Source organism: Pomacea canaliculata, linkage group LG2 (genome assembly GCF_003073045.1).
Source record: "Pomacea canaliculata isolate SZHN2017 linkage group LG2, ASM307304v1, whole genome shotgun sequence".
Taxonomy (NCBI): Eukaryota; Metazoa; Mollusca; class Gastropoda; order Architaenioglossa; family Ampullariidae; genus Pomacea; species Pomacea canaliculata.
In genome coordinates, this window is record NC_037591.1 from 40,493,601 (window position 1) to 40,505,876 (window position 12,276).

The 12,276-nt window shown below is 39.6% G+C and overlaps 1 protein-coding gene across 1 annotated transcript in view; it reads right to left on the bottom strand.

Annotated features, from left to right (window-relative positions):
* Window positions 1-10,711: 10,711 nt before the first annotated feature.
* The window catches only part of LOC112556896 (low-density lipoprotein receptor-related protein 4-like), a 32,311-nt gene continuing 30,746 nt past the window's right edge, over window positions 10,712-12,276 (bottom strand). Inside the window, exon 12 of the mRNA XM_025226338.1 lies at window positions 10,712-11,831. Within this exon, the coding sequence (XP_025082123.1) occupies window positions 11,806-11,831 (26 nt within the window). The 3' untranslated portion in view covers window positions 10,712-11,805. The remainder of the gene's footprint in view (window positions 11,832-12,276) is intronic.

Below are 12,276 nucleotides of genomic sequence, written 5' to 3' on the forward strand. Positions count from 1 at the left end.
TTCTACACAATTTGGCTTAATAAGTATTTGTCCTAAACTTAAGCGATCTCGTGTTAATTATTTGAAAGAGTGCGCATGTCCGCGGGAAGTTCGTGACACTCTGTCTGTCTGTCTGTCTTTTTCCATCTTTCGATTCCTTTATATCTTTTTCTTCACTGGTCACACACTCTTTACTCTTAAAATACAGTTTTCCAGAAAAGAATATTTCTAAAACCTGTACAACCAAACCCGTCCTTGCTGAAGTTTAATAAGGTGGGCAGTTGTTGTACTAGTCTTTATATTTATCTGACTTCTACTTGTTTCCTCTATAAACACGTGACTTTGATACACGAGTAGAAAGAAACTCAGAGGTTCGTTAGTCGGTTCTTCCTCTGGCCACGGGGATGCTGGCCACCCTCCAAGGTGCCTGGAAGGACAGTCTTCGACAGGGTGTCGTGCCGTGTACACACGCTTCCCTGACACACTGATCACAGTTCATTAAACATGTCTGTAAACATTCACTGAGATTATAGGGGAGTTAAATAAACACATCTGTAATAAGTTAGCTTCCCTTACACACCGATCACAGTTCATTCAACATGTTTGTAAACATTCACTGAGATTACATGGGAGTCAAATGAACAAATCTCTAATCATTTAGCAACATCACTGTGGATTTCTAGGGCACAAGAACATTCTCTAATGTTCTAAAGCAGGGAGGACTAGTGTTTAGTTGAAGGAAAGTATTTCAAACATCAGTGAAGTTGTCAAGGTGCACTCGATGTCTCAGCTTGGTATAACGCCTTCGGTTATCATTCGCAGTTTTGAAATGTGGCCCTCACAGATAACCTTTGAACTGGTTGATAATGAGTACTGTGCTTCACCTTACTGCCAATCGCAAGAGGGAAGAGGCCTGGCCTGTTACACAGAATATAATTGTGCTACCATAGCAACTCAGATGGTAGAGAGACACGAGCTGAAGTCTCTGGAGCTCGTCAAGTGGCCGGAACACAATGCTTCAAAGATTTGTACCCCGGGTGACAAAAACAATCAAGAGCTCGCTCGGCGTACGACACACCTAACCCATAGAAATCACTAATATGTCCTTATTTTAAAAGCATAACAAGGTAAAATAATAAAGGTTTTAAAATAAAACAAGCAAACCTAACAGTTTTTAATTTTAAGTGTGAGAAAATAATTGCATTACTTTCGACACGTTCAGATTTGCACATTTAGTAGCAACGTGTCTAAATTAATTAATAAATGGGAGGAAACTTTTGATTAATTTACATTTAAATGATTAATGATGGCAGCACCAGTGATCCATTGTCTCTGCACCACACAAGTGAGAGGCACGCCCAGATAGATACACCTCCAATAACAACAATACAGCCTCACTGAAAACAAGAATTCATATTTAACAAAGTGATTCACATACTTAAAAATATCCTTCATAATAAAAAATCAAATTGTGAAAATAAGATGGCATTCTAAAGACACACTACTAGTGAAAGCTACACTCGGATGGAGAATAAAAATATATTTCTAAAGCACGAAAGGAGTGAGAATGAAGCTGTAATACTCTGAGTAGGTCAGATGAGCAGCCACACACACAAATACACCGGTAACATAATAATAATTGTGTAAACACCAAGACAATCAAATGAACAAATGTAATATAAACTGCAGACTATTTTTTGAATATCAAGAGAGGGAGAGAGCGAGAAACACTTTTCTCTTGCTGATCAAACAAATAATTTTAACTACTCCATCTTAGTAGGCCGTATTTAAATTTCTTCAATTTACAAAAGAAACTTAAAAGTAGGAAACTATTGCAGACAATACTAATGCATGTACTGAACACTTTACAAAGTCAATTTCTAAAAACTAAGAGGCAAAACTTCTTCAACTGTCCTTTGCTTTCAAATAAAATGAACTGCTTTAGTTACTTAGAACAGCAAACGAGCCAGGAGACAGGAAAGACAATTTCTTCTCCCTTTCCAAGAAACTGCAATAACTGAGATCGTCCTATTTATAGCCTATATATGTAGATAAATGACAAATCTTTATTGATGAGGGCAACAGAAAAAGCAAGAGTCATGCTTTGTGACATCTAGCTCTCCGACTTCGTAGCAGAAATTTAAAAAATACATAAATTAGAAACAAGGGGATAAAAGGAATACAGAGACATTATAAAATGTACAAACATGATTATTGATATGTGAACTGCCAGGTTTGTTTAGTTGGCTAGAGGACTGGCAACATGCGCTACATGTTTGCTCTGTCGGTGCGAGTAATAAAATGAAGCCCCTACAGGTAAGTTAATCACTTTTTGTGAGAACATAGGTAGGCCACTCATACTGCGGTTCTAATTCTAAGATACGAGGGAACCCTAGACTGTAGAGACACTGCATAGGTCCCTCATAGACATGCACTGAAGGGATTTCCAGGGTAGTTTTCACATGAGATAACCGAAACCATTCTAAACTGTCTTCACCTTTGACATGGCTGCAAAATAATTTCTGGTTGTTAGACTTGTCAGCTGCATGTGATACTGCAGATTATTGTATACCTCCACACAGACTTCCGCACTCTTCTGGTATTCCCGTTGCTTTGTCCTACTGTTGATCCTATCTCATGGACCGAACCCAGACTGTGTGTGAATGGAATATACTTACATGCTTTTGTCTTGATATATGGTGTCCCACAATGGTCAATTGTAGGTTTAATATTTAATACTTTAATTCTCCTGACATCGTGGTGTTCTTGACACAGCAGGAGAAAAAGATAATGGACTCGACTGTCGATGTGTCTTTAGCCTCAAGTGAAGGAAACACCTTACATGTCTGTCATGTTCAGTAGAGTCTTCAGTAAACATTGGAAACAGTATTGAAATGTCAACAGTTCTTATTGTCCTTGTAAAAAAACTGTATAAGTATATCTTAGTTTGGGTTATAAAAACGACAGAACCCTTTAATTTAAATTTTTAAAACAGCAACGACGAATGTTTCATGGTAACAATAAAAAATAGAGGCTCAAAGGGAAACAGTAATTGATTTCACAATACATTCTATAGCTTGCACTATAGCTTGTGCTCACAAATATTTTATTTGTTATTATTTAGTTTCTCCATAAAGACTATACACATATCTTTATCCATTGTTTCGTCTACCTACAGAAAGATGATCTGCATTCATCCTGTAACGCAGCGGTTCTCAACCTTTTACTTGTGACGACCCCCCTGACGAGCACCGGTACGTCCGCGACCCCCCTTAGCCAGCTAGGTCGGTGGAAGAGCGGGAGAGCCTTAGCTAACCTCCAACCCCGCGTCGAGGAAATCAACAACGGAAGAACAAAGTTCGTATCTGCAAGAAGTATAACTGTTAATGAAATTTTACTAAAGCAAATTCTGCGGTGCTAATAAATACTATTTTATTAGTTTTATTAGACACTCACTTTGATTAATGAGAAGGTTGAGCCTGCTTGCTGTTGCATAGAGAAGCGAACCTGTGTGCGATGTTCGTACCCACTGCTATTCGCAGCTCAGCCTCTGCGTCCACACGATTTCTGTATTGAGACTTCAGTGCTGCCAATGCTGAAAATCCTTGCTCACACATATATGAAGTTGAAAATGGCAGAAGAACTTTCATTGCTTTCTCAGAAAGGAGAGGATATTCACCGTTGACGCTAATCCAGAATGTTGGCACTGGTGTTGTTTGGAAGACCATTTTCAGGGATTGGTCACTCGAAAGGTTGATGAGCTGCTCTTCTTTTTCCGTGGACAACCCGCTTGTGGTAGGATCAGCCAGAAATGGATTACGAATCCAATCGTATTTAGTCACATCAGTTTCAGCGAAGTAATGCTGAAACCTTTCTTGCAGTCCGTTTAGATGGGCAATAATTACCTTCTTCACCTGATCAAGATTCAAGTTGTCAGCCTTGCACTTACACAAGCACGGAAACATATCAAAAATATTTTCTTGGCGTATCTTTTGCGTCCACAACGAAATTTTTCGGACGAAAGCATTCATCTTGTCAGTTGTTTGTAATATGGTGGTGTCTTTCCCTTGCAGAGACGTATTCACAACGTTCAGCTTCTCAAATATGTCCGATAAATATGCCATTAGCAGCAGCCATCGGTCGTTCTTAAGCCCCCATCCCGCACTGTCTGGTCATGGCCTTCTGTCAGGGACCTATAGAGTACTAGGACTGAGCAGTGAGCACGTGCGAGGGGAAAGGGTGTGAATGATGGACGTTTCCTGACTGCGTGCCTTTTAGATGTTTTTTAACAAAAGAGAGAGAGGTGTGACTGGAGAGGGAGAGGGGAGTCAGCGATGAGAGATTGGGGGAGAGAGAGGGCAAAAGGCGAGAGGAGGGAGATTGGAGGCTTAATTGTTGAGAGGGGGATTGTTTTGAGTTTTGGAAGTGAGAAGTCACTGCATGCCGAGACAGTGTACTTGAATAGGGAGAAGAGATTTGGAGTTTGATCGCCCTCACCACTCGGTTACACAATCTAAGCTAATTTCACTAATACCAGTATAAGAAACTTTTAAAAGAGGACCACCTTCGCGACCCCCTTGTAGGCACGTCGCGACCCCCCAGGGGGTCGCGCCCCACAGGTTGAGAACCGCTGCTGTAACGGTTATATATTCGTCCGATATCTTCCATCCGTGATAAGGTGATGAATGTAAGTTTTTGTGGATTGAATACAGTTTTAAGTGGTCAGAACGGCATCGCAAGACAATCAGGACAAACCCACTTCTTCTGAGACAAAAACTAAACAGAACACGCAGAGAGCTAAAGTAAGTAGGTGTAAAAGTTATTAATGCGATTGTACGCGTGTCCACGTTATTAGCAGGCTGGTGTGGGTACATTCAATGGCAACATGTTATTTGAACCGAGAAGGATACGAACTTTTTAGGACTGACTTGGGCAACTGACTGTGTGTAGAGCTCAAGTGGCATTAAGTCACGTGACCTGACAACGTGCAGAGAACATTCACTGTACACAGCGCACTCAGGAGCAAAGATTTGCAAAGCGCCTCCTGCTCTGAATGATTATCTGACGACTGTAGGACTTGCCAGGCTAACAAGTGCTGTCTCTTCCTGTCTTTGGCCTCGTGAGAGCTTTGTCAGGACCAGACGTCCTCTGAGGGTCTTTATGTCGGATGTCAAGTTGTGTCGTTAACAGGGTTTCATGGAGCGATCGCTATGTCGCGTTACACAATAGGGCGTTGAGAGATTCGTTGTCATAGACACGCTCACAGTCACACAGACTCACATGACAGACACCACACGGTCGACTCGAGCAACGAAGCCAGTCTCTCCTCACTGAACAGATAAACACGCACACGTACGGACAGTACAAAATACAGAGTAGTGCTATCAAGCCGCGGTGATTGGGGTCCTAACTGTTTAATTTAACCGTGGATTAAGTATTTTTTGATAATGCATAAATTACAATAAACAATGAAAAAATGCTTTTTTCACAATTCTTTTTCACGTGTTGACCCGTGAGTCACCATTTGAAAGTCATGGACTACTGGACCGCGGCTTAATGGCCCCACACTGTATATGTTTACTGGAGGTCACTAGATGTGGCCGACCAGCACAAAAGAAAAGAAAAAAAAGCCAATAACTAACATTAAAAATCACGCAAGCAAATATCAGCACAGAATAAACAAAACAAGTACCCGCTAAGCGCAATGTAACCCCACACGTTAGGCGGGTAGAACATAAAGCAACCCCCTCTGTCACCTTCACTCTACAGCGCCTTTCAGACGAGGAACATAAATAAATCAAAACACAGACAACAATTTAAATTTTAAAAATATAATTTAAAAATCAAAATGAGAAAAACAACACAAAACAATTCCTAATTCCCCAACCCCACAATTTGAACACACGTTTCTTCCAACAATTTCAAAAGTATTCAATCTTCTTGCACAGTTCCTCTCAAAGTCTCACTTGAAACAGCACAATGTTTCCGCTTCTAAGATACACCCTATATCCACATGAAAAGTACACAAAGTTTCCACTTCTTCTTGAAGTTATATCCCAAAGAAAATCCCAAAGAAAATCCAAAAGTAAATCCCAAAGTAAATCCAAATTTTGCAAACTGACGTTTACATAATAAATGTAGGCATATGCCGGTATAGGTTGGTACAAAAATTTTAAAAAGTTCTTCACATAATGTAAGTTCTAAAAGTAAATTCACTCATAGGAAATTTAATATATGCTCACATTTTTACATAAATTATGCGAACATTCTTCAATGCACTTTAAAAAAAATTGCTTAGTCTCTACAACGGAATTTCCGACAAAAAGTAGAACCGTCACTAGGTGGATATTTTGTATCGTTTTTGTTGTAGAGTGATTGGGAGACGAACCACTCACTGTTTGGCCTTCACTTGAACTTCAGACTTCAGACTTCACCGTCGGCTGAGCTAAAAGCAGGAGCTTCACAACTTTTGGATGGCGATTCCACAGAAACGGACCTACTTATCATCGAAGAAATGAACTACTGTTTTTGCTAGAGTTTGAAAAAAAGAATATTTTGTAATGAACAGATGAAAGTTAGTCAAATTTTTTGTATTGGACTACACTTTTAAATACTGTTTAAGCAGACTTGTGAGCAGAACAAGCAGTTTAACCCCTGTCCGTGTCACTTTTGCGTTGACCACACTCAGCGCCTTCATTCAGTCAGAAGTTCTTAAATGAATACACTGGTTTATTTAAATGTCAGCAGCTGATTAAAGACATACAGGTTTCAAATTTTTTTTTTACAAAAGTGTTCGCTGTCGTGAGCACCAGTTTATTTCAGAATATGGAGAAACTGTGGAGAATTCGTGTGTTTGATTATTACTTTTGCTTCTTCCTCTGTAAAATAATATAATATACTCTCTACAAATATTACACATTTCCTGCACTTTATATGCGACGCTACTTGTATTTGTTATGTTTTTTGTGTACAGATTACATTAACATTTACTTCAGATTTTTGTTTTTGTAACATTGTTAGCATAAAATTGTTTTCTTATTTCGAACGGACAAAGTGTTGTTCTGCATAGTCATTTCTAGAAGAGTTTGGAGAAAGATTTACCCCATACCCCATGTTTGTTGAACTCTGTTTTACTTTTTCTGTATTTCAAGCCAGTGGAAAAGAGAATGTAGTTATCATTAGTAAGGATTATTACGATGACAACGGCACTGTACACTGTCCTCGCTTAGCCTTTATGGATTTTTCTGTAGTTGTTTGATATTTATTCATAATCAAAAACGTAATGGCGCAGAGTTGTTTTCAGATTTTGTTTTGCTTTCACACTTACAAAAAATAATATAAATGAATATAACTTCTGTGATTTCTGACTGAATGACTCAGAAATTAGTTTCTCAAACAAAAAACGCACAGGTCCACTACTAATGACCTTTGGCCCTTCTCCTTAAGATTGTGGGTGTAATGTACTGAATGTGGCCCTGCGCGCAATGGCTAACTGTGCTGGCATGCACTCATCTAACATTTGCTCACACACACACACAGTAAATATCTAATAAAGAGACTTCAGAACAAATTAAAATATAATAAAAAAGAAAAGAGTACACACATATATAATAAATAATAGTTTACAAGTATTGACATAATCTTATAAATCTTATTTCTCTGGTGTTTCGTCCTGTTAGTGTTCTCACAATAGTAATTCCATTGTTCGCTGTTCACAAGTTACAGTTCACAAATTCCACTTTAACGGGTTCACACGTTAGAGTTCACAATTCACAGTTCAGTCCCTGTTTCGTATACAACAATGCTCTGCGTCTAACCACGCTGCGTACTTCCAGTTCTCTATGAGTTCTCTAAACATTGACTAAAACTTCACCAAGTCCCTGGACACTTTAATGTCTTCTATAAGAAGGACTCTCTGTCGGCAGCTTACCCGATCGCCACCCGGAAAATGAAGTTTCTTTCTTTGTACCCGACTGTCTTGTTTGTTCCTTCCTGTGGGTGTATTCCTTCCTGTCGGCGTATCTCTGGTCCTCTTTCTTCTTTGAACATATGAAACATGGTCTAAAGCCACTACTAAAAGGGGGCGATACCCGGCTTTTAGCTGGACAATAAGGGGTAGGACTGCTACACAGTTATCTCCCCTGGCCGTATGTTAATTGCGGCCCTTTACGTCCATGTTTTGCGCTAGCACCGACTGGCCACCGGTTGTTGAATGGGGCCGATGTGCTGCCAGCTTGCCCAGTTCACCATTATTTGTCTCTATCCTACGGCTCTAATCAAAACTTGGCCCCAACAAAGTAACTAAACACCTAAACACACTAAAGGTAGAAACCGGTTTGCTACAGTGGGCTCACAAGGACATTTACAACGGTAAGTGTGACCTCGAGTGCAGTTTATTTCATTTATTTCTCCAAAAGTAAGGTTTATAAGATATTCCACAACCCTTTCTGCGCACTTTATACTTATTTATTATCCTTTTTATGTTAGGCACCCTACAAACCTATACCATAAAGAATTAGCATGACAATTTTTTTTTTGCTCAATCAACATGTTTAACATCTGATTAATTGGGTCTTTAATACAAACATCTTAAAATCGTATAAAACACAAACTTGTAAATATACATCGATATATAATAAAGATCATAACTAGATAAAGCAAAAGACTGAAGGGACAGAGCTGCAGACTCCAAGTGAGTTAAATGACAACATTACTCCACAATGTATATCTAAGTCAATCTGTTATTCACTGATTCTAATTTTTAGTTTTGAGCAGATCTTTTGAACCTGAAACATAATAAATACCGTAATGATGGTGCTGTATGTTAAAAGACATGCTTGATTCTGAGTATTTCAACAAAAATGTCTTTTCAGTATATGGGGGGATTCATTTAAAAAAACAAACGAATCATGACACCTCTCTCAGCTCAAATGTACAGACAAATGATATGTCATAGACACGAAAAATATATCCTCTGAAATCAGGTTCTTTGCATTTGAAACCTAAAACAATGCTGGCACCAGTAAAACCGCTATGCTTACATTAAAAAAATTTACGTTTCATAAAAGTATGTCACCATCCTCATCACCATTCCCAATCACCATATGCATGGACACAGCAACGAACGTACTTTATATATGTCTTGGACTATATTCTTGTTATCTTGCTTTCATATACAATATCTTGGCTTATATAGAAAGACATTCTACGCCCATTTTGCACATGCTGAAAACTGTTCTGGTGTCCAATTCGGTGATCAGGACTTCCATTTTCATGGTCTGAGCCTCCTGACACTTTTCCCCAATGACCAAAACAAAGTATCTTACTCTGGAGGCCCGTTCACATCAGTGAATGATGGCTGTTTGTTTGACAAATAAGATGTTCGACCTGTGCCCAATCGTACTCCTATTAACTTAGCTATCACTTGCCTGGGACAACACTAGGGATCATTGAGAAATGCAGGCTCCCTGACTGTATGTGTTGATCCTCTTGGAACATCACCCAGATTGATTACAATTTCTAAATTGTCTGTTGGGGTTGCTTTGTTTTTTATTCATTTTTTAAAGCCAGGAAACAATGAATCAGCTTGATTTATTACAAAATGATAACAGTGGCCATCACGGGTGGCGAGCACCGGCTGTCGAGGTTGTATCTGTGCAAGCGGAGGGCTATCGAGATGACACCGTTGCAGGTGGACGGCGGCTGCGATCGCGAGTTGAAAAGTAGAAAGTTTGCAAGAAGTGGGCAGCGACTATCGCAAGATGCGACCGCTAGCTGTTGAGGAGATACCGCTGCTCAGCTATCGCGAGGTGCGAATAGCAAATGTGGCCATGGAACCGCCACAGGCGAGTGTTTCTGGCGGGCGTTCAACACAGGTGCGACACTAGCTGTCGATGTCCTGCCGCTCAGGGCACGGGACAACAGTGAACAACGGGGGTAGTAGCTGTCGATGATGCGCCACTGCAGGCAAGAGGCAATGGTAGCCCAGAAGACCTAGTGCCAGCGGTCTGTGGGTTGCCACAAACGGTGGATATGGATAATCCTAGTAGAGGAATGTTTACTGTCAGTTAAGTCCCATCTGTCAAAGCAGACTGCGGGCCTGGTCTGACTACACGACCGGCTAGCAGACAGAGACGGGGGTAATGGGGGCAAATACGCAGACGACAACAACGACTTAGAGAAGGAAAATATTGTCACAATACCAGCTAGTGAACGGAAAGCAGAAAATTAGGCGCCGGGATTACTTATCGTATTACTAGAAGCTGAGGGGACCTAGTCTCACCCTAACGGTGATGCGTGATTGGTCGTAGTGGTATGTCATGTGCTATGACTGACCAATCGGGTGCATGTGTGGCTAAACCCAGCGTTTTAACATTGGTTTGGGACCCAAACTGGAGGCTTTTCGATACTTGACTCTTGGAGGGTGAGCATCAAGAAGATGACTTGGCATGTCAAGTCTTCGCCACCACGTGTGTCACCAGTCAGACAAGAGACGTGGGGTAGGGACCGACCAAAAAGGTGTTTGCACACTCATCAACCTGAGTGTAAAAGAAGAGTGACCTCTGTCCCTGTGAACCCACGATCAACTCTTGGCAGCGTAGTGGAAAAGTTGCTCTGGTCGCAAGAGTCGGCGCTACTTGGAGTGAGTGAGCGGTGTAGTGGTACGAGTGAGGTAGTTCAAAATACATGTAGATTAATTGACTCACTAGTATCTAGATAAAATATTAACGAGAATAGTATTAACGGGACACCTTAGATAACTAGTCAAGATAGGGAATTAGTTCGTTTGCATGTTCCTTTCATTCCTTCATTAATTTGTAAGCTCTCGGCATTTTGGATCTTGTGACATAATAATTTTTTTTTCTTTCACTAAAATTGCGTTGTGTTGTTTCAAGGGTTTGCGCTGGGAGCTCGAAATAAGCGTTAATTAACGTTAATTAGAGAATTTACTGATGTGCACTGCGAACATGATTAAGTCGGCGTGGATCGCGGAGTAGTCAAGAGTGTAGTAAAGCCCTGACTACAAGGCTCTGCCCATCACACCTGCCTAGACCCCATAGGTTAGACAACAAATACACCTACACACACATATACATACATATAATAAAATACACAGATATACACACCTAGTTACACTACACGAAGATACATACACACACATAGTAACACATACACACAGATGCATCTATGTGCACGTACTATACATACACATATTTACAGTCACATAGTTATAGTCAGCTGCTCCAAATTGACATTTGTACTTTTTTGTTGCAGTAATTTTTAGTAAAGGGGTGTATATTTGACTAGATTTAATGTTTCACTGAAATATACCTATAATTTAAAATATAAACTTTACTTCTCTTGTCAATATCAACTTTTGTACTTGTATGTCAAACTGACATAAACCCTAAAATGAACACGGACATTTTCTCACCTGACGAGACATTTTATTGCCATAGGTATGAAATATTGGCAGCAGGAACTTCAGTCGTGCAATGTCAATAATGCTGCTTTTCTGCATAACAATAAAGACAATGTGATCAAGAGCCCACTATATCCAATTAAAATCCTGAAATGTATTCCCTATTTGATATACTACACAGCAGGTACCAAATACAGATAAAATCTTGATAGACAGAAAATGAACAAAACTTAAAATGTGCTTTAAGCACCCAAGCAATGTCACACATCACTGTCAAATGCTCATTATTAGGATAATTACTAGGAAATAATCCACTTCAGTCTGGTCCACGAAAAAGCGGTCCTTATTAAATGGTTCTCCTAAACTTTTTCCTGACGACTTTTTCCTCACGAAGCCAGTTTGCATCATAGTAAAGAATCCGATGAGGTGACTGCAAATAAAAATGTTTCACTGAAAATATTGTTTCCACTGAAAAGGATGTTCACATCATGTACAGATTTCACTTATAAATACTAACAAATATTGTACATTTCGAAACTAAAGACGCCAAAAAACGTTTCAAACACTAAGTAGATTACTTGAAGTGTTTCGTGTTTTATCTTCAAAAAAATGTGATCGAGAGAGAGAGAGAGAAACATGAAATTAGTCCAAAAAAGCTACAAAAATGGCCGTGATTCAAAGATGTTAGATCAATTGCACATTGCAGAAAAATGATGTATGAAAAATACAGACCTCAAGTTTTCATGTTTATGTTACATGTGAACGAAGTCTTGCAAACCATGAGACTCAAATTAAACAAATTTATTTTCTTACCTTTGTAACGACGAGATAAAAGGCTGTGTACACAAGAGACACGAGAATGTTCTCGTTCTTCA